This window comes from Rhincodon typus, chromosome 9, assembly GCF_021869965.1.
Source record: "Rhincodon typus isolate 14 chromosome 9, sRhiTyp1.1, whole genome shotgun sequence".
NCBI lineage: Eukaryota > Metazoa > Chordata > Chondrichthyes > Orectolobiformes > Rhincodontidae > Rhincodon > Rhincodon typus.
In genome coordinates, this window is record NC_063340.1 from 3,110,153 (window position 1) to 3,136,478 (window position 26,326).

The 26,326-nt window shown below is 42.2% G+C and overlaps 1 protein-coding gene across 1 annotated transcript in view; it reads left to right on the forward strand.

The window, feature by feature from the left end:
- meis1a (Meis homeobox 1 a) overlaps positions 1-23,486 on the forward strand; it is a 208,844-nt gene extending 185,358 nt beyond the window's left edge. The window contains exons 11-12 of the mRNA XM_048600888.1: positions 18,694-18,783; positions 21,914-23,486. Of these exons, the coding sequence (XP_048456845.1) occupies positions 18,694-18,783; positions 21,914-22,200 (377 nt within the window). The 3' untranslated portion in view covers positions 22,201-23,486. The remainder of the gene's footprint in view (positions 1-18,693; positions 18,784-21,913) is intronic.
- Positions 23,487-26,326: the final 2,840 nt, after the last annotated feature.

Consider the following 26,326-nt stretch of genomic DNA (forward strand, 5'->3'; position numbering starts at 1 on the left):
AAAAAAAAACAAAATAACTGCGGATGTTGGAAATCAGAAACAAAAACAGAAATTGTTGGAAAAGATTAGCAGGCCTGGCAGCATCTTCAGTCCTGAGGAAGGATCACCAGACCCGAAGCGTTAACTCTGATTTCTGTCCACAGATGCTGCCAGACCTGCTGAGCTTTTCCAGCAATTTCTGGTTTTGTATCAAAGAATTTGAATAATTGTCACATGCACGCAAATGAATACAGTGAACAGTTTACAAGTTGCCACTTATGGCACCATCTTAGGTACCTAGGTACAGATTCTTAAGCACAAATTCTTAGAGAAAAGCAAGATTAGAAAATAGAGAAATAAGAGAAGAAATAAAGAAGTCCGATATTCTACATTTGGACAGATCAGTAGGAACTGGGAGATGGTGAGGTTCAGCAGTCCTTCACACAGCAAAAGCATTGAAGCATTTGACTGTCAATAATATCAGCTGCTACTCTATAAACTCTGCACCATTTTCTGCTGGCACTGCCTCAGTTTCCTGCCCCATAGCATTTTCAACACACGGCACTGTTAGCACTGATGAAGATGTTGCCCGAGTTGTTTGTGGATGAAGACAGAAATCCTCTTGAATCATAATCAATTAGTTCACCATTTAGTTCATCGGTCAACCACCACCACTAACCCCTCGATGGGCATAACCAGCACACAGAACTGCATAAAATACAATAATCAGCATGACCAGAGCCCATTGAAGTCTCAGTCACAATGTAAAATAATTCTAATTTTTATTGTACCTTGTAGTCTGTAATTTTCATACGCAGAAAAGACTATTTTTCACAAACCAATTGTAACGATGCAGTTTATAGCCAAAGGTCTTTGACAAGGTCCTACACAGCAGGCTAGTCATGAAGGTTAGGTCGCATGGGATCCAGGGAGAGCTAACTAATTGGATTCAAAATTGGCTGGATGGTAGGAAGCAGAGGGTGATGGTTGAAGGTTGTTTCTTGGACTGGAGGCCTGTGACTAGTCGTGTGCTACAGGGGTCGGTGTTGGGACCTTTGTCACTTGTGATTTACATAAATGATCTGGGTGAATGTAGAAGGCATGATTAGTAAGTTTGCGGATGATAAAAAATTAGGAGGTATAGTTGGTAGCGAGGAAGGTTATCAAAAATTACAGAGGGATCTTGATCAGATGGGAAAATGGGCTGAGGACTGGCAAATGCAATTCCATACAGATAAGTGTGAGGTGTTGCATTTGGAAAATCAAACCAAGGTAAGACTTATACAGTAACTGGTAAGGTCCTGAGGAGTGTTGTGGAACAAAGGGACCTAGGAGTACAAGTCTAACGTTCATTGAAAGTGGCGTCACAGGTAGACAGGGTGGTGAAGAAGGCATTTAGCATGCTGGCCTTTATCAGTCGAGGCATTGAGGATAGGAGTTGGGACACTATGTTACAGTTGTATAAGTCGTTGGTGAGGCTGCACTTGGAGTATTGTGTACAGTTTTGGTCACCCTGTTATGGGAAAGACATAGTTAAACTGGAAAGTGCGCAAAGAAGATTTACGAGGATGTTGCCAGGACTAGTAAGCCTGAGGTATAGGGAGAGGTTGGCCAGGATAGGCCTTTATTCCTTGGCACGTAGAAGAATGAGGGATGACCTTATTGAGATGCATAAAATCATTAGGGGCATAGATAGTCTGAATGCATTTGGCTTTTTCCCAGGGATGGGGAATTGAAAGCTAGAGGGCGTAGATTTAAGGTGAGAGGGGAAAGATTTAAGAAGGACCTGAGGGGCAACTTCTTCACGCAGAGAGTGGTGAGTATATGGAATGGGCTGCCAGAGAAAGTAGTTCAGGCAGGTACAATAGCAACATTTAAAAAACATTTGGATAGGTACACGGATGGGAAGGATTTGGAGGGATATGGACCAAATGCAGGCAATTGGAACTAGCTGAGTGGGCACCATGATCAATTGGACCAGTTTGGGCCCAAGGGCCTGTTTCCATGCTGTATTACTCTATGACTGAGTAAAGCAGCAGAAACAATTGCCGGTTTATAAGACTAGCAGCTTTATGAGACTTTGGTTAGGCCACGGTTGGAGTATTGCATTTAATTCTGGTCGCCACGTTACAGGAAGGATGTGGAGGCTTTGGACAGGGTGCAGAAGAGGTTTACCAGAATGCTGCCTGGATTAGAGGATATGAACTATAAGGAGAGGCTAGAAAAACTCAGATGCTGAGGGGAGACTTGATAGAAGTTTATAAAATTATGAGATGCATGGATAGCATTGACGGTCAGAATCTTTTTCCCAGAGTTGAAATGTCTAATACTAGGGGGGCATGTATTTAGGGCAAGGGGAGAAAGTTCAAAGGAGATGTGAGAAGCAAGGTTTTTACACAGAGAGTGGTCGGAGTCTGGAATGCATTGCTAGGGATGGTGGTGGAGGCAGATACGATAGAGGCATTTAAGGGACTTTTAGATAAGCACATGAATGTGCAAGGAATGGAGGGATATGGTCCACGGGCAGGCAGAAGGGATTAGTTTAATTTGGCATCATGTTCAGCATAATATCATGGGCCAAAGGGTCCATTCCTGTGCTGTACTGTTCTATGTTCTATGCCATATGATGCAGCCCAATAATTGAGTGGGTTTTGTATTAGTGACATTTGGGCTGTTTCTGAACACAATGAAACCATCTGGCGCCTGCATTTTATGATGGGGTCACAAATTGTTTGTTTGTGGAGCAATATGTCACCCAGGTGAAGGATACAATTGTCAGTGCATGGTTTCCTGGCTAAATTCAAACAATCCGTTGTATTTTGGAAAACCCAACAATTTGGAAGAAGTTTAGCAGCTGATGTTTCTGAGGGCTGTATATATTGCATGTGAAAACAGAAATTTCCCTCCTTAACACAATAGCGGATGATGCTGTGATTCACCCACATGATGTTGTCTTCTGCATGTACCTGACACACATACAGGATTCCTAAAGAGCTTGACAGGTTATATCCTGAGAGGAAGCTTCTCCTCATGGGAGACTCTAGGGCCAGAGGGTTTAGTCTCAGAATAAAGGGGCACTAATTTAAGACTGAGATGAGGAGGAATTTCTTCTCTCAGAGGGTTGTGAATCTTTGGAACTCCTTGCCATACAGAGATGTGGGGACAGAGTCCTTGTGTAGATTTAAGGCTGACATAGATTCTTGATCAATCGGGGAATCAAGGATTACTGGGAAAGGGCAGAAAAGTGGACGTGATCAGCCATAATCCTGTTGAATGGCAGAGTAGGTTCAAGGGGGTGAAAGGCCTGCTCCTGTTCCTATTTCGTATGGTTTAATGTTCTTAATTGTGTGGCATGATGGTTAGGGCCGATGGTGATCATTGCTACAATTAATAGCACGCTGTAAATGGTCAGTGTCCTTGTAGGTCATTGTACAGATGATAGAGAGGGTGGAACTATAGAATTAAAGTGCCCATTCGGCCCCTTGGATCAATGTTAGTCTTCAATAGCACTATCCAATTAAACCCCTTCGTCCGGCAGAGACTTTCCTTTCAATTATTTTGCCAATTACTTTTGTTGAAAGTTACAGTTTAATCTGATTCCACCATCCTTTCAGACAGTGCATTCCTAACCACCACAACTCACCGTGTAAGAGGGAGGCCCCTTGCTGCTGCCACTTTAGTGAACCTGTGTATTAATACACCTCTGTTCCTTAATCGTATCAGGTAGCTCCGTCTGTTATTGTAGACTCACTGCCTGAGGTAGAGATTCACAGAAATTGCATTGGAAAATGATTATTTCTGTTTAGTTTCCTTGCTCCCTCTATCCCTCACCAGTGTTCATTCTTTGCATGGATATGGATCCATGGGTTATGGCCATGCTCTTATTCTAAACTATTAATCCAGAAGTCCGAGCTAATGCTCTGGGAACATGGGTTCAAATCTCACTACGGCAGCTGATGGAATTCAACTCAATTAATAAATTTAAAATATATCTCACTCATGGTGCCATAAAACCATTGCCAATTATTGTTTAACAAGGAATTGATTTGGTTCACTGATGCTCTTTAGGGAAGGAAACCTGCCATCCTTACCTGGTCTGACCTACATGTGAGTCCAGACCCACAGCAATGAGGTTAACTCTTATCTGTCCTCTGAAAAAGCCCTAGCAAGTCAACAAGTGCAGTTGCAGTTAGGCATGGGCGACAAATACTGATCTTTCTGATGCTGCCCATGTTCCATGAAAGTAAGATGGAGAAAATGATCAGTACTTCTGCTTGTGAAAGATTCAAGAACGAGAGGGCACAGATTTTAAAATTTCAATCGACAAGGTATATGTAGGAAGGATGTTCCCAATGACCAGAAAGTGCAGTACCAGGGGTCACAGTCTAGTGATACAGGGTAGGCCATTTAGGACTGAGATGAGGAGGAATGTCTTTACCCACAGAACGGTGAGCCTGTGGAATTCTCTGGCACAGGAAGCGATTTAGGCCAAAACATTGAAGACTTTCAAGGAAGATGTAGATACAGTTCTTAGAAGTAAAGGGAGAAAGTGGAAGCAGAGGACTGAGTTGGATGATCAGCCATGAGCATATTGAATGGGGGAGCAGGCTGAGAAGGCTGAATGGCCAACTCCTGCTCCTATTTTCTGAAGTGATTTGCAAAAGAAGCAAATGCAAGGTGAGAAAAATCTTTCTTCATAATGAATGGTTGGTGATGTTTGCAATGCATTTCCTGGAAGTGTGGTGGAGGGAGAAACAGTTGAGGCATTCCAGAGGGTCCTGATGGTTATTTCAATTGAAACAATGTACAGGGTATGAAGAAGAAGCAGGTGAATGGCACAAAGTCATTATGCTCGTTGGAGAGGCAGTGCAGACACGCTGGACTGAATGGCCTCCTCCTGCTCTGTCATTATTTGTGAGTATTGCTGCGGTTTCTAGTTATGAGGAGTTCCAGTTGTGAGGAGTTTATTTGCATATCTGTCAGGGAGTGAATAATGCCAGACAGGAGTAGAAACATGCACTGTCTCTCCTTCCTATCCCTGAAGCATTGAAATCAATTTTACTACCTCTATCTTACCACTTCGACAAGGATGACACAGCCTGGCCCCTTCGGGCTCCACAAAGCTAAATAAACCCACCTAATAACCGGCACCTGAGGAGGTGGGGTTGGGGGAACAGGCAGGGATGGGGGTGTGGCAGCGTTGGACATCCAAATCTGTTGCCCCATTGTAGAAAAGTGCAGGTTTTGTTTTGTCTATTCCTTGAGAAAGCTGAATCTGGTTCCGTTGTGGTGCAAACATTTTGAGCAGAAGCCAGAAAGAGAGTCTGCTTTGGATTGCAATGCTTCCTGTTAACAAACCGAGAGAGACAGAACCTCGGAATCATTATGGTGCAGAATTAGGCCATTCGGCCCACTGTGTCTGCACAACACTGAGCATTTAAACTTAGTTCCAATCTCCTGCCTTTCCCACATATCCCTGCAAACTATTTATATTTGAATAATCATCCAATGCCCCTCTTGATTGCCTCAATTGAACCTGCCTCCTCCACATTTCAGGCAGCATATCCCAGAGACTAACTACTCTCCATGAGAATAGGTTTTTTTTCCCTCACATCACATCTGCTTCTTCTGCAAAGCTCTTTAAAACTGTGCTCTCTGGTTTTTGATCCATTTCCGAGTGGGAGTAGTTTCTTCCAATCTATGCTGTCCAGACCCTTTGTGATTTTGAAAATTTCTATCAAATGCCCCCTTAGCCTTCTGTCCAAGGAAAGCAGTCCCAGCCTCTCCAGATTTCCCACATAACTGTGGTGTCTCATCCCTAGAACCATTCACATAAATCTCTTCAGTGCTGTCTCCACTGCGTTCACATTGTTCCCGCAATTCCCTGACATTCTACACAATACTCCAACTGAGGTCTGGCCAGTGCCTTATATAAGTTCATCGTAACCTCCGTGTTCTTGTAGTCTATACCCCTTTTAATGAAGTCTAGGTTATTTTTAATTTATTCATTAATGGTTTGAGGGCACCACTGGCCAGGCAGCATTTATTGCCCATCCCTAATCGGCCAGAGGACAGTTTAAGAGTCAACCACATTGGCTGTGGGTCTGGAGTCACATGTAGGCCAGACCAGGTAAGGATGGCAGTTTCCTTCCCTAAAGGACATTAGTGAACCAGATGGGTTTTTCCTGACAATTGACAATGGATTCACGGTCATCAGTAGATTATTAATTCCAGATATTTATTGAATTCAAATTCCACCATCTGCCATGGTGGGATTCGAATCCGGGTCCCCAGAATGTTATTTGGGTCTCTAGATTAATAGTCCAGCGATAATACCACTAGGCCAATCGCCTCCCCAATCTTACTGTACTGTATGCTTTATTAACAGATCTCTCTATCTGTCCTGCTACTGTTAATAACTTATGTGCACATTCACCCAGGTCTCTCTGCTCCTTCACACCTTTTAGAATGATACACTTAATACTGCCTCTCCATGATCTTTGTACCAAAGTGCATCATCTCACACTTTTCAACATTGAACTTCTTCGGCCACCTATCCGTCTACTCAACCAACTTATCCATGGCCTTCTGAAGTTCTACACTGTGCTGCTCACAGATTACAATTCTCCCAAGTTTGTGTCATCTGCAAACTTTGAAATTCTCCCCTGCACACCAAGATCTAGATCATTAATATATATCAAGAAATGCAGGAGTCCCAATACTAACCCTTTGGGAGCTCCACGATTCAGCTTCCTTCAACCTCAAAGATATTCATTAACCAATGCTCCCTGTTACCTATCCCTCGGCCAATTTACTCCACATTACTGCTGTCCCTTCTATTCCATGACATATAACTTCCTTCAGACATTGTTGTTTATAATGCCTTTTGGAAGTTCGTTTACACAAAGGGGAAAGATTTAAAAGGGACCAAAGGGGCAACTTTTACACGCAGAGGGTGGTGCATGTATGGAATGAGCTGCCAGAGGAAGTGGTGGAGGCTGGTACAATTACAACATTTAAAAGGCATCTGGATGGGTATATGAATAGGAAGGGTTTAGAGGGATTTGAGCCAAATGCATCGCAAACGGGGCTAAATTAATTTAGGATATCTGGTCGGCATGGACAAGTTGGACTGAAGGACCTGTTTCCATGCTGTACAACTCTATGACTCTATTAACAGCCTTGCCCTTATCACTCCTCTCTGTTTCTTAGTGGAAGCAAGAAACCAATCGGCCCTTTGATACTGTAGCAGCTCCAGGTTGGAGAAAAGCTTTAGCCCATCTAATCCCCGCTATCCTCAATGTCCCTTTGATGTATCTCTAAATAACCCCAAGTCCCATTTGGAGGTTAAGATAAACTTATACATTCCCTTCTTGAAACCCAGCCAGGCTTCTTGCTCTATGTTGATGGGGAGGCAATGGCCTAGTGGTATTATCGTTGGATTGTTAATCCAGAGACCCAGATTTGAATCCTGCCAAGGCGGATGGTGGAATTTGAATTCAATAAATATCTGGAATTAACAATCCAACAATGACCGTGAATCCATTGTTGATTGTTGGAAAATCCCATCTGGTTCGCTGATGTCCTTTAGGGAAGGAAACTGCCATCCTTACCTAGTCTGGCCTACATGTGACTCCAGATCCACAGCAATGTGGTTGACTCTTAACTGCCCTCTGGGCAATTAGGGATGGGCATTAAATGCTGCCTAGCCAGCGATGCCCTCATCCCGTGAATGAATTTAAAAAAATCTATTTACATGCTTAGCACTCTTTCAGCAAATACATATGCATCATGCATTCCCCTGTGTCGCTTGTGCTTTTTGCTTGTTTTGTAAATATAACCCATCAAATTCTGTGTGCGGGAGGAAAACTTTTAGTTGATTCCAGCTTGTCCCATATGTTTACAATATTAAATATTTCAATACCCCCTCTCTCAGTCTTTTTGTTAAAAGAGGAGTGATCACTCATTATGTCCTTGCCTTTTTTCTCCTGGAACAGGTGTGTAACCCTGTTCTGTATCCTGACATGTATTTAAGAGGAAATAAGGCAAGGGTTTGAACGAGGTGGGAATAGATTGTCACAATGGTTGATTTTAGACAAGAAAATATAGGAGGAGAAAACTAAGTAAAAACTGAAAGAACTGCGGATGCTGGAAATCTTGAACAAAAACAGAAATTGCTCTAAAAGCTCGGCAGGTCTGGCAGCATCTGTGGAGGGAAATCGGAGTTAACATTTCGGGTCCGGTGACCCTCCCTCAGAACTGGGAGGAGAATTGAGGGGAGAATGTATACCAGCAGTGAGTAGTTGGGCCAAATGGCCTGTTTCGATGCTGCCCAAGGCAGGTCCCTGATGACAAAATGGACAATTAGTGTGTGGCCCTGGAAAGACAGTCTTAGAAAGATTCAGGACCTTGGCAAATAATAACCAGTTGCAAAAGTGAAAAATGGCAAAGGCAAGAAGAAAAGAAAATCCTGTATGGCACTCCAGATTTGACAGTAAAATTCCAAGCTCATAAATCATAATTCCTAACATCTTGGGCCAAGCAAGCTTTCCCTTAGTGACACATAAATGGCAACGATATCGAAGTCAATTGAGCCCAACTTGGATCCATTCACTAAATTGATATTATCCCACCGGGAGCTGTGTTTAAAAAAAATGTATTTAAATTCTATTCAAATTAGTAAGCTGTGGCCTGCAGCCTAATGAGTTTCCATCAGCTCGACGCAGAACAGCGACAAGGAATACAAAATAGGGATGTGTCACCAATCCTCTTACCTAAATTGAACTGTGTAGGAATACTTGGGAAATTCCATCAATGGTGCTGATCAGTCAGTCTTAGTGTGTGTTAGCCCTGAGTTAGCAGTCTCAACGGCAAGACAGAAGTGCAGTAGTGAGGGTGTGCTTTCAGAGCTAACTATTAAACTGAGGGCCCTGTCTGCTTATTCTGATGCTATTCTGGAAATCAGAGCTGGGGAGGTGTCCTAACCATCACTGATCCCTCTATCAGCATCACTAAAACAGATCACCTGGCCATTTGTCTCATTACAGTTCGTGCGAGTTCGGGGTGCCTGTCTAATTTCGTCATGATATAGGAGTGACTAATTACACTTCAAAAATACTTAATTGGCTGGGAATCAAATCCTTCAGGCACGGAAGGGGTTATATAAATACAATTTTTGTGTGAGTGTTTCTCTGCGCTTAAACAAGAATTTCAGTTTTGCAAATGTTAATAGAACCAGCAGCTTTACATCTCACCCAAAATAGTCTGGGTATTCTGCAGGATTCCAAACCCAAGCTTGGTTCTAAAGGGCATGTTCTCCTGCATTAACGTCCCTGGCTGCAAACTGTGTCATTACATCTTTAGTGCCAGGGCAGGTCAGGTCAGATATGGGGGAGGGGAGAACAGGGCTTTTTGTTTTAACTTGATAATTGGGTTCACACGATGGAAACCAGATTTGTCCCGGTCTGAATAGCAATCGGGTTGATCACTGTCAGGAACACATTCCCCTGTTCGCCCCCCCCCCCCGCCAAACTTTCTGTATTTTCTTTTTGAAGGCACCAGAGTCAGGGGCCTGGCTGCAATCCCTCGAAAATTCCATTTTTTTGGAACTCGGTGAATTTCCATTTTCATTCGGTTGACCTCTGACCTCCGGGTGCAACTGTTTTAAAATCCAGAGATGTTGCTGCACGCTCGCAACTTTAAAAAAAAAACCTGCATTAAGACCATTGCTTGAATAGTTAGCTTTGCAGGGGCACGTAAAGCTCCATCTGGCCTGTATTTTGGAGCATAACGATTGCTTCAAGGAACGCCACCACAAACAAGAGAATACATTGCTGTCGAGAGTTTCTGTCTGTGCAAATTTTAGTCTCACACCTCCTACTTATAGCTGGCATAATTTAGCACTCCAGGCACAGAAATGTTTGTGCCTCTATAAATGGAGACTTTCTACTTTTAGCTCTTATATCCATTAGCTACAGAGTACAAGCCATTTTATTTCAGTTAGTTTGCATGCAGCTCTGCTCAACCTTTGTTTTCTTAATGGGGGCAGTAGACGTTAAAGAGGAAAAAGCATTTCACAGATTAACTAGAGAACACTAATCGACGACACAAAAACAGAAATTGCTGGGAAAACTCGGCAGGTCTGGTAGATTCTGTGGTAGCATCTTTCGGGTCCAGTGACCCCTCTTCAGAAAAATAAAATGAAAGAACTGCAGATGCTGGGAATCAGAAACAAAAACAGGGATTGCTGGAAAAGCTCAGTGGGTCTGGTAGTATCTGTGGGAAGCAGAATTAACATTTCGGGTCTAACACTGGGCCTGAAACGTTAACTTTGATTTCTCTCCCCACAGATGCTGCTGAGTTTCTCGAGCAAGTTCTGGTTTTGTTTCAGTTTTCCAGTATCCACATTTCTTTGTTTTATTTTAGGCATCAATCATCATTGGGGTCATTAAAGGGAATTAATAGAGAGTGGGGTACATGGTAAGGGTAGAGAAATTATTTCGATGGTATGCTTTTTAAAGAGTGAGTCTACCTGCTGCAAACTGATGCCATCTCAAATTTAGGCCTGTATTCAAGCCTAGCTCTTGTTTCTTTAGTTAGAAATCCTGTTTACCTTGCTCTGATAGCTTATCTGTTTCACTGAGTTGGTGCACAGACCAGATATAAACTGTGCCCATGACCCAGGCAAAGGTGAATACATTTGTCTTAGTCAAGGAGTGACATTGGAGCTGCACCGTCTGTGTGGAGTTTGTACATTCTCCTTGTGTCTGCGTGGGTTTCCTCCGGGTGCTCCGGTTTCCTCCCACAGTCCAAAGATGTGCGGGTAAAGATGGATTGGCCATGTTAAATCACTCACAGTGTCCAGGGATGTGCAGGCTATGTGGATTAACCTTGGGAAATGCAGGGTTACAGGGATGAGGTAGGAGGGTGTATCTGTGTGGGATGTTCTTCAGAGAGCTGGTGTGGACTTGGGGCGAATGGCCTGTTTCCACACTGTAGGGATTTTACATTTAAAAATTATTCCTGGAATGGGAAATTCTCCATTCCTCATCACCGACCACCACCTCATGTTGACTTTGGAATTGGCTGAATGTTAAAAACAAGAGGAGGCCATCTGAGCATGTTCCAGCATTCGTTCAGACTGTGGGTACAGCCTGGTTTCATCACCCCTGAACAGCCCCTTCTAGACAAAGATCTATCCATCTTACTTCTAAGAGTTTGTCATTTTGTGGGGATATTTTTAAACAGGGTAGACAGGGCTTTAAGGTGATGGTTACACATATACCAACTCCTGGAGGAGATCTTTTTATCAACGCAGTGATCCCCATTCCATTCTTGGGTATGAGAGCAAGGTTAGCTTTTGTTGTCCATTTCTGGTCGCCTTTAACTCAAAGAGCAGGTAACAGCTAACCACAATACTGTGGGTCAGGAGTTACATGTCGGCCAGACCAGGTAACAGTGGCACTAGTGAACCAGGTGGTTTTTTTGTAAAATAACAATCTGGTAGTTTTATGGCCACTATTTACTGATACTAGGTTTTTACTCCAAATTTATCTCTAAATTGATTTAAATTCTCCTGTTGCCTTGGTGGGTTTTGAACCACTGCCTCCAGAACATCCGTCCAGTCCTTTGGATAACAGCCTGGTGACATTAGCATTCCCAGCTGTATGAACATACATTAGCCATTCTACCACATCATAATGTGAACATGAATAGATCCCACAATTCTCCTGTGCAGGGAAAGTGCAGAAGGGGATTTTGCATTGATCATAAGACAATGAAGAGAAGTAGACCATTCAGCCCATCAGGTCTGCTCTAACCATGGCTGATCTGGTAATCCTCAATTGCACTTTCCTGCCTTTTCCCCATTACCCTTGGTTCCCATAGGCTTCAATATACTTAATGACCCAGCTTTGACAACCATTTGTGGTTAAGAATTTCACGCATTTATTACCCTCTGAGAGAAGAAAGCCCTTTTCTAGACTTGAAATGTATCACCATTCCTTCACTGTCACAATGTCAAAATCCTGGAACTCCCTCCCTAATGGCAATATGAGCCTCCCAAAGCATGCAGGCTGCAGTGGTTCAAGAAGGCAGCTCATCACCACCTTCTCAAGGGCAACTAGGGATGGGTAATAAATGCTGACCCTGTCAGCAACACCCACATCCCATGAATGAATAGAAAAGAAACTCAGCTTTGTAGGGGATGAACAGAACCTTTGCCTCTGGTGATGTGGGCCTAGATCTCCCAGAATCCACAGGGACCTTTAACAACTTTCTTCTATATAGGATCGAAAAACCTTCCTGATTGTAGCAGCAAATGAGGAGGAAAGAGGAGAGAAGCTTGTGGAATTATAATCAGCAGCATAAAGCAAACTGAGGAAGCTGTGGATTATAAATCTCTGGGTCTTGATGGACTTCATCTAAGGGTCTTAACGGAGGATGCTAATGAGGTGATAGCTGCGTTGGTGTTAATATTACAAAGCTCATTCGATTCTGGAAAGGTTCCATCTGACTGAAAAGTAGTAATATTACCCCTGTCTTCAAGAAGGGAGTGAGGCAGAAAACAGGAAATTTTTATAGCCCAGTTAGTTTCACATCTGTCACAGGGAAGGTGTTAGAATCAGTCATTAAGGAGGTTATAAATGGGTACTTGGAAAAACATGGAAACATAGAAAATAGGAGCAGACGTAGGCCATTCAGCCCTTTGAGCTTACTCTCCTATTCAATATGATCATGAATGATCATCCCACTCGGTCACTTGTTCCTGCTTTCTCCCCATATCATTTGATTCTATAGCCCTAAGAACTATTATATTTAACTCCTTCTCGGAAACATTCAATATTTTGGTCTCAACCACTTTTTGTGACAGAGAATTCCACAGGCTCCCACTCTGGGTAAAGACATTTCTCCTCATCTCAGACCAGAATGGCCTACCCCAAATCCTTAAACTGTGACCCCTGGTTCTGGATTTGCTGGTCATCGAGAACACCCTTCCTGCATTTATCCTTTCTAGTCCTGTTAGAATATTATGGATGATCAAAAACCCAAGGTAATCAGGAAGAATCAGCAAGGTTTTGTGAAAGGGGAATTGTCATTGATGTACTTAGATTCTCAGAAGGCACGGTTTCCCATAAAATGTTGTTATGCAAAGTCAGAGGTCGTGGTGTAGAGTATAATATACCAGGGTGTCTAGACAATTGGTTAGCTGGCAGAAAACAGAGTATGCACAAATGGGTCTTTTCCTGATTGGCAGAATATGATGAGTGGGTTCCTGTGTGTGGCTGTGCTGGGCCTTCAACCTTTAATAGTGTATATGAATGACTTAAATGAGCAGATTGAAGGCATGGTGACTGAATTTGCAGATGATACATAGGTGGGTAGGACAACATGTTGTTGAAGATCCCACAGCAAGGGTGAAGCCAGATATAGATAGGTTAAGTGAATGGGCAAAAATTTGACAGGTACACTATATGTGAAGTCATTCACTCTGGCAGAAAGAATAAAAAAATCAGACTATTACTTAAAAGGGCTGCAAAATTCTGAGGTGCAGAGGGATCTAAGGTTCTAGTTCATGAATCACGAAAAATTAGAGTTCAACTACAGCAAGTGGTTAGGCTGATGGAATGCTATATTTTGTTACAAGAGGGACTGAACATAAAAGGACCCTAAGCTTCAATTGTATAAGGCATTAGTGAGATCATATCTTGAACACAGTGTGAATCTCCTTATCTAAGGCTGTAAATGTGTTGAAGCTGGTTCAGAGGAGGTTTACCGGACTGAGACCTGGAATGAAAACAGAAGTTGCTGGAAAAGCACAGCAGGTCTGGCAGCATCTGTGACGAGAAAAATCAGGGTTAATGTTTTGGGTCTCATGACCCTTCCTCAGAACTGGACCCAAAACGTTAACTCTGATTTTTCTTCACAGATGCTGCCAGACCTGCTGAGCTTTTCCAGCAATTTCTGTTTTTGTTCCTGATTTACAGCAGTTCTTTCGGTTTTTATTGAGACCTGGAATGAGTGGGTTGTCTTATGAGGAACGATTGGACAGACTGGGCTTGTTCTCACTGGGGTTTAGGAGAGTGAGATGTGTTTTGATTGAAGTGTATTAGTTCATGAATGTGCACTTGACAAGGTGAATCTGGAAAGGCTGTTTCATCTTGTGGGTGAGTCTGGAACTAGGGGGCACTGTTTTAAAATTAGGGGTCAACACTTTGAGTGAGAGATGAGGGAGATTTTCTTTTCTCTCTTAGAGGGCTGTGCAATATTGGAACTATTTCCCTTAGGAGGTGATGATGATGGTCAGTGAAGTCAGCGAATATTTTTAAGACAGAGGTAGATTGATTCTTGTTGGGCAGGTTATCAGTGTTAGGTGGGAATGTGGAATCTAGAATACAGACGGATCAGTCATAATCTTATTGAATAGCAGAACATGATTGAAGGATCAAATGGCCTATTTCTGCTTCTAATTTGTAAGTTCATAAAAAGCCTGTGCAGAATCGATGAGCTGAATCTGCTTCTTTTTGTGCTGCACTGTATTATTCTATGGTTTGGAGACAGTCCATCTCAACTTAGTCCCATTATTTCTTATGCCCCTTGTCAAGGGATACATCTAATATGCCTTCTCCTCTGCTTTAACATTAATGCAGTTCTCAGTGTGATAATGGGCACAGTCAAGTCATTTAGCACTTCATAATTCATTAAAAGGGCATTTTCATCTTTGTACGTCACAGTCAGAGCATTACAGCATTCCTGTATTTTTCAGTATTTAAAACAAAGGTGTCATTTGCTTTGTGAAAAACATAACTCATATCAAGGGCTACCACCATCACACTGATTGCACGTGGAATAAAATGAGATTCAAACTCTTCTGGGCTCTTTACCTAAACCATGGGGTTCCTTTTTAATTAGTGAATTCAAAAGAATAAGTGTGTAATTTGGTCCAGTGTTACAGTTCACATATCTATCTGTTTGCATAGAATAAAACAAAGTATTGTGGATGCCGAAAATGCAGAATAAAAGCAGCAAATGTTGGAAATACACACCAGTGAGAGTTAACATTTTAGGGGCCGCAATGGAATGGCATTGACATTGTTTCTGTCTGCCTCCACTGTCTGGCCTGCTGAGTATTTCCAGTTTTTTGCCTTATATCTCATTTATTATTAGACTAACAAAATCAGAAGGAATAATCCAATAGTCATAAAGGTCTGCAACACAGAAACAGGCCCTTCAGTCCATCGAGTTTGCACAGGTCTATCAGCTTTCAACAGCTCGAAAGACTGATTTACGCTAAATGTTTCATGATATATCTGGCTTATTTTCTGATGTATGCTGTACATTTGTGTCAATCTAATTAAATATTGTAACCGAAAGTAAATCTGCCTTTGAACAAAAAGAAAACAGTGCATTAAGTTAAATTTTTTTGGATATTCATGCATTTTTCATGTTACAATAACCATGAATCAAAAATTAAATATCAAAACTTGCGTTAGGATTTTTGACAGGGCATCACCAGTGTTGGTCACAACAAGTCACTTGTCAGTGAACTCAACTGCTCGCCCTCCACTGTAATGTGTTATAACAAGGGCATAATTTACAGGATCCAATCCCTACGTAGCCAACTGATCATCGCACATTGGAAAGCAGAATAGAAAGTGGAATATCAGTCTTGTCTCTGACATGGATGCAGGTTCATGCCCCACTTGTGAAAATGAACAGAGAAATCTGCTGGAAATTCTGGCAGTGATGGAATGCTGCCCTGTCAAATGTACTGTCATTTGAGTGAGATGGTAAACCAAGGCCCAGTGTTGCCTAAGGTAGGCTTTAACAATTCCAAAGCACTGTCTTGAAAAAGAGCAGGCATTTATCCCTGGTGTTCAGGTCAATATTTATTCCTTGAATCAACATTACTTAAAAAGAAACAGGTCATCCAGTCTTTATCATGTCGGCTGCCCATGGGAGCTTGCTTTACATGAATTGACATCTGATTTCCCTGCATTAAGATAAGTGACTGCACTTCAGAAGCAGTTCTTTGGATGTACAGCACTATGTGACATCTGGTGATTGTTAAAAGTGCCATATAATTGGATGCCTTTGTTTATTCTTTCACAAAAAGATTTTACATCTCTATGGCGCCTTCATAGATCATCTCAAGATACTTGAGAAGAGCGTTATCAAATGAAATTTGACATTGAGCCATAAAAGGTGGTAATTAGGAAAGGTCAGAGAGATGGGTTTTGAGGAACATCACAAAGGAGAGGAGAGAGAGATGAAAAGGTTGAGGGAGGTGATCCCATATTACTTTGCTCACAAGACAATTCTACCAAGACCCTATATTGGGTGCAGATTCTCAGTTCCGTGAGATGTCCTCTGCTTTTGTTTTCTTTAACCCTTCAGATAAACTGTGAGCAGTTGTAATCTGATTAACTAACCCAACAACTGTTCACATCCTCTCAAGATTTGCACATGAGGCACATGTGACATCCAGGTCTCCTCTCGCAGCATTGCGGCTTTCAAACAAACATGGAACAATAACGTCTGAGAGAGTGTAACATCACTGAGCTAAGTGGAGCCTTCTCCCAAATGGGGATAGAAAGGTGCAAGAAGAATCATTGCTGAGCCACTGTGTTAGGTCTCCAGCTCGCTGGAGAGAGTGACATCAGTGGAGTACTGTGTCCTAGCCAGGCTTCTCAAACATGGAAGAAAGATGGTCTAATGAGGCCAGCACAGGAGAAGCAGAACAGAGCAATAAAAAAAGGCTAGATTAATATGGCATTTATGAACATCTAACTGCATTGCGGCGATGATTCTCTTTTGTGCTTAACTCCCACTCCACTAGGTTCAGAAAGGAATTATCAGTATGGCCATGATGATATTTAAGAGGTGATGTTGTGTCATTTTGCCTTGAGCTTTGGCTGTGACCTCCACTGTAACCATCTAATGGCAAAACCATTCAAGCACCTTCTTGTCTAAAATGGCAGTCATTTTAACCCGGGGCCTCAGAATTCTGTGCAGTGGAAATCTCCAGCTGAACAATTTTAATTGCAGGACAGTTTGAAACCTGGACAGTACGTGTGCAGATTAGCTTCACATGCTTTTGTGTGTCTAAAGCATGACCTCGTTCTTTATAATCACGTTTCTGGTTTTGTTAATGCAGAATCTTTAATCTCCAATCTTTTAAAAAAAAACCTGATGCTTCACAATTCGAAAAGAAGGACAATGAAGCCATTGTTCTAGTAGATTTTCTTTGACATTTTTCTACAGTGTCTAGCACCTGTGCCTGTGCTACATTTTGACCTTTAGCCCTTTTAAAAGTTGATGACAAGGAAGACGGTACAAACCAAAGAGGCTGTACAGTTCTCTGTGAAAAAGCTATTGGCTCTACAGTTCTCTGTGAAAAAAAACTATCTCACTTTAAGATCATACCACAAACGAGAGAAAGCACCAGCAACAATATAATGCAAAACTTTTCTAAGTCACTAGTTACACTGTGGTATTGTACCCAATTTAGTGCACCTTGCATTGGGAAGGTTATTAAACCTTGGGAAGGACCCAGGCAGTGCCAAAGTTGAGAGATTTCAACAATATGGAGGGATCGGAGGAGCTTGTTCCCCTTCGACAGAGAAGGTCAAAGGGCAATTTCGTAGACATTTACTAAATTATGAGGGGTTTTAAGGAGATACTGCTTCCGGTGGCAAGATGATCAGCGACCAGCGGAAATAGATTTAAGGTGATTGGCACAGAACATGATGTGACCCCAGGAAACCTTGATTTTTTTTAAATGCAGTGAGTTGTGTCCCGAAATGAGCTGGTGGTGGAAGCAGATTGACTTTCAAAAGCAATTTGGATAAGTATTGGAAGGGAAGAGCAGGAGAATGGAATTAATTGGATGTCTCTATCAAAAGCAGGGTTGGCCTAGTTTTGCCTGTCTGTTTTGTATCGTGCAATGACTCTATGGAAAGCATCAAACATCCAGTGCTGAACGGAAAGGGTACTTTATTTTTAATTGTACTGGAACACTTAGGATGAACTGCAGTGGCAGGAAATTTCCAGGGATGGTTTTACCATCCTGCGTCAGATTTTCCAACTGCAAGAAGCAAGCTTCCTTCCGGGGTCCTGGCTAATGCAGAGTTTCCTTACTGCTCCCGAAGATAAAACGATAGGGAAGAGACAGTACAAAAAAAAATACAGAGCAGATGTGGTATCTAATCAGAAAGTAATTACTGGTAACTCCCCCAAAAAAAAAGCAAAGTCTAAAGACCATCCAGAATCTTCTATTTTGTTTTTAGTGGCATCCAGCTTCCTAGCAAACTCAGTGCGAATAGGGAAATGCATGAGATACAAACCAGTTAGCACCATTATTAGCAGAAGACAAAAACGGGTTAGGCAACACTTTCTCCTTGTTACGCTGATGTAAATTTCTAGTACCTGTACCAAACAGCAATTTATAATGAAAATAAAAATTAATAGTAAGCCACTTAGCATTTGAAGTGAAAGTGTGCGCATACAGTCCCGTGCTCTTGGCCAGATTACATCAGTCAGGCAAGATTTTATTTTTCTTTTGAAATGGCTGTGTGAGAAATCACTCAGTGGAGTTGAAACTCTGTTCATATGCTTTGTATTATGGAGCCTCTTCAAACAAGGTGTTCCAGAGTTTGAATCAGATCTGAGCACTGTCAACGGAAAATGATATCCAGATTTGTTCTTAATCCTCAGTGAGCCAAGGTGCACCCTACAACCCAGATGGTCAGCCAATGGGAGGCTTTGTGATGGATGGACAACAGCATATGGGTATCCGACCCCCTGGTAAGCATTCACACTGTACAGCGTGTATTCCTCCATACTCCCTTCTCATGCTCACCAGTGTTTACATCTTCATCCCACACCATTCAGAGTGCTCATCAGGATTATCACCCTCATCTTTTACTGCACTTCAAACTGCCTGCCTTGCCTTGCCTGTCTTCTATGCACCTAATGGTTTTAAAACAAAAAAAAAGAGGGATGATTTCTCCTGTTGCAGGATCCAATTATCCCGCTTGACCCTAAGATCCCGGTGTTTAACAAAAGAAAAGGGGTCATTTTGGCGCTATCTGTTTTTTTTTGACTTTTCTCATTTTCTGGCATCTTCTTGGATTTTTATCTCCTTTCTAGGACCTATGAGTGGATTGGGCATGAATATGGGCATGGAGGGGCAATGGCACTACATGTAATCTTCAGCTAGGTAACCAATCGCAAAACCAGGGGGAAGTAAGTACCAATTAGGGACTTTATTTTTACATCTTGTTCTAGGAGATTTTTTTTCCTTCATACATTTTTTTTTGCTGTTCCCGCCCATAACTTCATGCTGCATTCACTTTTTTTTTCCCAAACTGTTCTTAGGCCATCTGTTTTCTCTCTCCTAGTTGTGACTGCTTGACTTCACCATCAGTGACATAAAATCTATTGAAAAATGTGCATGTTTGTATATGTGTATGCACACAGACACACACACACACACTCACACAAACACACACACACGTATACATACATATCTAAGGAAGCATTTGTGTCTGATACTGTTGTCGGCAACTGTGCACAGTAACATGGAGTTAGCCACATAACAAAAAAAAACAAGAGCCAGCCAGAGGGGGGAGTGTGTCGCCATAGCAACAGACTGATTGGCAAAATGTAAGCAGTCTGCAGCAGTGCAAGGAGAGGAAAGAGCATGTCCCCAAAGTGTCATAAATCTGTCTAGCCACAGTTGATGCATGAGTTACATTTATACACTAACCTGGGAGACACCAAAAAGGCAATCGAACAATGTTCCTACAGCAAAAGAAAACAGGAGCTTTGAATATAATTCGAATTGAGACCAATTCCTCCCATTTTCAATTAGGGACCTATTTATCAAAAATTTCTATTTTTTTAAAAAAAGGAAATCCAGCTACTCGCGAAAGCATTATTTTGGGTTGCAGAATTTTCTCTTTTTCTTTAGACAAGCTAGTCAAAATGGAGGAGGTTGCAGCAGTGTATGGAGTTCAGCTAAGACTAATTGCACACATCTAAATTAAGTATGCCATCACATGCAGTGTGACAAATGGACTTGACTTTTTGAGTAATCACAAATTGAGATCATTAATGCAATCCTGAATGGTTGGGCCCAGTAAAGCCAAGCCTGTGAGCTTGCTGAGTTCTACTGCCCTTGCCCTTGATGATAAATGAGCATTATTCTCCTTTTGTTTTAATTAAACTAACCATTTTTGTGTGTGTGTGTGTGTATGTGTGCGTGTGTGTATGTGTGCGTGCGTATGTATGTGTGTGGATTCCGCAGAGTACACAGTTCTGTTTAAACACCAAACCACATCAAGCAACAGCAACATAAAAAGAAGGGCACATTTTCTTCCGCCGCTGCTTCTCAAAGGCTTGTCACTAATTGACATCCTCCTAGTTTGTTTTCTGAAGTAAAAGCACTCTGTTCTGATTGTCCTCTCTCATGTGGCGATGCCCGTTTTAATGATATCAAGGCCAAGCGAATTCTAGATATGTGCTTTGCGTGGAATCAAGGATCAGCCTGACAATTAGCTGTGAAAAAAAATTCCATTGAGCTGAGGAATGCAACAGACTTATTACCTCAGAATGAAAATTCCGAGCTTGGCTAATTTAAATATTGTTTCTTAGTTTCTAGGTCAATTAAATTTAAATGATGTATTATATGCTTCATGACCAATTAAATTAATAGGTTATTACAAAAATATTATCGGCTTATTTGATTATGGAGCTGTGGGTACAGTATATTTTATAAGCAATTTTCATTAGCTCACAATTGTTCCTTTAGGCTAGATTAAGCAGCCGTTTGCTGTACATACTGAAGTCCTGAATCCAAGGTGTTTGTAGCAGTCATAGAGCCATATTACTCAGAGGGGAAGCCAATTGAACCTACTTAGTGAGAGTACCATGCTTTCCAATCCCGGACGATTATAGAGCTTATAGCTCTTAGGAACAATACACCTGTCAGTTCCCATCAACCATGACAACCCATGCAGAAGGTAGAGGCCCACAGAGAGCAGGAGGCCTATTGTTTTAGGCCTTAATTTCTCTTTCTGTTTCTATCCAAACCCAGCCAAAGGTGGCCCCCCGAATTCAAATTCCACTTTTCAGACATTAGTGATCACAGAGAGAGGTTTAATTCATGAGCGTTATTGATTTGCTCGCAATTGCCAAGCAGGCTTTGCAGGTATGGTTTATTAGACATGGTTAGTAACCCCGACCCTGCCAGGCCAGCACTAGCACCCCCCACCCTGGCTCTCTTGGAGGCCTTTGCTAAGGAACCCACCTTCCAATTACTGAGCAGAAGTTTTTTTGACCTTTTCACAAGGACATGATTCAGCTCCCCCCCCCATACTCTTTCTTTTCCCCAGTTTGAAATCTTACCATTTTCAGCAACAAAAATGATTGCTGATTAAAGTTTCCCTTAAATTGCTGTGCCCATCCCCACCATGGTCTTTGAACAATAAGGGGCATGCTGTTCCAATATTCTCCATTATTTTCAGAGTGGGATGGTATAATTAAAAATTTCTTTTCAAACTGCATCATTGAGCCCGACATTTCGTATAATAATGGGGGACTCATTCAAATTGAGGAACGCACTTCAAATGTTACTCTCAATATTTATTTTCTGCATGGTCTTGTTTGCCTTTACAATGGCATAATTTTTATAAAACAGAAAAGATTTTTTAAGACTTGTCATTTTTCCTAGTTGGTTTACGTGGCTCATTGTTTTGCAAGAAAAGGTGTAGCCAAACATGTTTGCATTGTACATTAATGAAGATACTTTTCCAGCAATAGTTTTGCATATCTCCCATCTTTGTCTGAGATGTAATATGTGTGTTAATGTTGTAGGTGGGTTACAGTGAACCAGCGCTGTTTCACTAAAAGGCCTCCATGTGCTTTTTTGCAGGTTTGCAAGGTATGCCAGGAGATTATGTATCACAGGGTGGTGCAATGGGTATGAGCATGGGACAGCCAAGTTACACCCCTCCCCAGATGCCCCCTCACCCTGCCCAATTACGACACGGACCTCCCATGCATTCGTACATTCCTGGACACCCCCACCACCCAGCAATGATGTTGCATGGAGGACCACCACCCCATCCTGGGATGTCAATGTCAGCATCTAGCCCCACAATGCTCAACCCCGGTGACCCAACAATGGGAGGACAAGTCATGGACATCCATGCTCAATAGCTGAAGGGAAATAGCATCCACCCATGGTGACCTGAGATCAGACACTGATTAGAAAGCAGTGAGACGGGATCTATGTTCTTCACGTCAGTTGTGGACCAACCTGAACCAACATCTTTCACAGGAATCCTGAAATCAGGAAAACGTCTTGCGAGCATCAATTCCTGGGGACATGAAATTCTGTTAAATGCTATTGTAGAATCACATAGGATGATGAGAGAGAGAGAGAGAGAGAGAAGACTTCTAATTATAACTTGTACATGGTATTGTACTGTCCCTATAATATGGTGTTTCTTATAGATTAAAAAATAACTATGTGAACTTTCTTCCACACTATGTGTGTTGTTTCCAAGGCCCCGAACCTCCTCCAAGAGCCTCCTTAGTGCAAAAGCAGCCTTACAATTGCCCGACAAATGACTGAGAACTGTTATTGTCAGGATTTTTTCACACATACACACACACAACGTTAAGTATATAGGGCAGAAGACTGCCATCCCAGAATTCCAGCCAGGCAGTCTCTCGCCTAGGGCTTGCATTTGCATGTCCAATTCATTTACTCACCATATTTGAACTGACCTGAACAGATGTAAATCGGGTAGGAAGGGAAAGCTGCAGCTATCAACAGGGATCAATCAGCTGTTACACACAGTGTGTTAAGGAGAGTGGGGTAGCAGGAATCTTGGGAGAGAGGCCGTTCCAACAACGCTGGGTCCATCACATTCTGTGGGATGCAATTAAAAACCATCCAGGACCGGTTGAAGAGGTTTTTTTTTCTCTGTCTCTGCGAGTATGTTTACACCATTCTTTCGATTTTGTTATTCTGTCCCTTTTTTTAAGCAACAACAAAAGAACATCCGCAACATCGTCCTGCGTGTAATTCCTTTTAAGGTGATCAAACCGGGAGAATTTATGTATACCTTGTAAATAGAAAACGATTCTCTTTTTTTTGGTGCAAAAAAAACGAGAGAAAAAAAAAGGACTGGAAATAATTAAATGTATTATTGCATTTTTTTTTGTAAAAGTAGCAGTTTGGTATGAGTTGGCATGCATAAGATTTACTAAGTGGGATGAGCTAACGCCTTTCATCGTTGTTTGAACAGATGCTTGTGGATAGCAGTTTTGTTTTCGCTATCGGAGGAAACAAGGGGCGAGTGAAAATCGCACACAGTCTTATTCTGGTAGAAACGGTTCGGATTGTAAAATAACGGAGTCAGTTGTAGTAGTTTTCCTTAAACTGTGTGCGGTCATGAAATCTGAATATAAAATAAAAATTATTTTTGCCATGCTGACTTGCTTTGTTTGGGGAATGCCGTTCTTTTACCATCCGCCAGTCATTTATTTCTTTTTAAAAAAAGGAAGGGGATTCAGAGACAAACGCAGTCCTCTACCCTTTGCTCACTAGGGGCAAAACTTGCAAACTTTACTCCCTGGCTGGTAAAAATCCTGTGAAGCTGATTACTGGGGCCCAGAGGGTCACCGTGTATCTGAGGAGGGTCCATTAAAACCCTCTAACCTATTTAAGAACCTATTTAAGAAGAGTCCTTTCTTTGCGAAGGGCCTTGTAAACGCCCGGTTTCTGAACTGAGTGGGATTGAGATAAACACACACACACGCACAAAGCTCTCGGCGACTTTAGGGTCACCGTTGTCCTCTTCATACAGTCATAGAGCTGTACAGCATGGAAACAGACCCTTGGTCCAACTCGCCTATGCCGACCAGATATCCGAAATAAATCTAGTCCCATTTGCCAGCATTTGCCCCATATCCCTCTAACCCCTTCCTATTCATGCACCCATCCAGATGCCTTTTAAATGTTGTCATTGTACCTGCCTCCACCACTTCCTCTGGCAGCTCATTACACACACACACCACCCTCTGTTTGAAAAAGTTGCCTGTTAGGTCCCTTTTAAAACTTTCCCCTCTCACCGTAACCCTATGCCCTCTAGTTTTGGACTCCCCTACCCCGGGCATGTCTCCCCTCCCCAGGTGATGGGCTGAGGAAAGCATTGCATTTGGCTGTGAAATAAAACAGAAAGTGCTGGAGAAGTCAGGTAACCTAACAAAAATCTCAACAAAATCACAGCACGCTTACAGTGCAGAAGCAGGCCATTCGGTACAGTGTATCTACACCAGTTCTACCCCAGAGCCATTCTCCTGCTTTTTCCCCATATTCCTGCACACCATGTCTATCCAAATAACCATCCAGTGGCCCTCTTGACTGCCTCCATTGAACCAGCCTCCAACACGTTTTTCCCAACAGTGTAGCCCAGTGAAAATGTTTTTTTTTCCATATTTCACCCTTGCCTCATTTGCACATTACTTTAAATCAATGCTTGCTCTTGTTCTGGCTCCTTGTAGAAGCAGGCACAGCTTCTTTCTGTCTATCCAGCTGCTCATAGTATTGAAAACCTCCATCAAATCTCCTCCCAGCCTTCTGCTCTCCCAGGGAGAACAGCCCCAACTTCTTCAATTTCTCCTCATCAGTGAGGTTTCACGTTCTTTGAACTGTTTTTATAAATAGTATCTGCACTTTGTCTGATGCATATGCACCTTTCGTAGAGTCATACAGCACAGAAACAGACCCTTCGGCCCAACACATTCATGCTTACCAGGTTTGCCAAACAATTATAGTTCTATTTACGTGTGTTTGACCCATACCCCTCTAAATCTTTCCTATTCATGTACCTGTCCAAGTGTCTTTCAAGTTTGTAACTGTACCTGCATCTACCACTTCCCCTGGCAGCTCATTCCACATAGGCATCACCTTCTGTGTGAAAAGGTTGCCTCTGAGGTCCCTTTTAAATCTATCCCCTCTCATTTTAAAATTATGCCCCCTAGTTTTGAATTCCCCTATCCCAGGGAAAAGACCTTTGCTATTCACCTTATCTATGCCCCTCATGATTTAATTAACCTCTATAAGGTCACCCCTCAACTTCACACAATCCAGGGAAAATGTCCCAGCCCATCCAGCCTCTTCCTAGAGCTCAAACCCTCTGATCCTGGTAACATCCTTGTAAATCTTTTCTGTACCCTTTCCAATTTAATAATACCCTTCCTACAGTAAAGTGACTAGAATTGAATTCAATATTCTAAAAGGGGCCTTGCCAATGACCTATACAACTTCAATATGACATCTCAACTCTCATACTCAATAGTCTGAGCAATGAAGGCAAACATGCCAAATGCTTTCTTCATCACCTTGTCTACCTGTGACTCCATTTTCAAGGAACTATGTACCAGCACCCCTAGGTCTCTAAGTTCACCAACATTCCCTAGGGCCGTATCATTAACTGTGTAAGTCCTGCTCTGGCTTGCCTTACCAAATGCAATACCTCACATTAATCTGAATTAAACTCCATCTGCCACCCCTCAGCCCATTGGCCCAGCTGATCTAGATCCATTGTACTCTTAGATAATCTCCTCACTACTCACTATACCACCTATTTTGGTGTCATCTGCAAACTTACTAACCATGCCTCCTATATTCACATCCAAGTCATTTATATAAATGACAAACAACAGTGGACTCACTGATCTCTGTGGAACACATCCCTTAATGTGACATTCACAACTGTCGAGCTTTGTGTCTGCTATGCCTCTTCTTCAGAGTGTTTTATGTTTTTGTTTAGTTTTGTAAAATGCAAAATGCTTGCGGCAAAAGGCTGGATTTATCCAATGGACAGACCAGGAGCCCTGTAGCTGAATAACAGTGTTCACAGTCCACTCACCAGGGACTGCAGGTGAATGAACAGCAGCTCACAAACCAGTAGTGCTCAAAATTTAAAACAAAACATTTTGTTTTTTAAATAAAATTGTTCTTGCCAGAACTGTTTCCCCCTTCCCAAATAGGATGGATACAGATTACCAATGGAAAACTGACTGCTCCTTTTCCATTAAAATTCATTCAGATAATTTTGCCTCAAACATTTAAATACGGAGATTAGTTCCCAGTCACGCCTTATTGCATTCTCTGAATAGACCATGTTAAGTACATTTTGCTGGGAGGGATGCCCTTTTCTTGGGGCCACCTAGCGTTTCCTAGCTACACGAGATCCCAGAACTCTTGTACCCCCCCAACCCATCCCCACTCACTAACCCTGAAATCTAACCCAAAACTGCCCTGTTACCA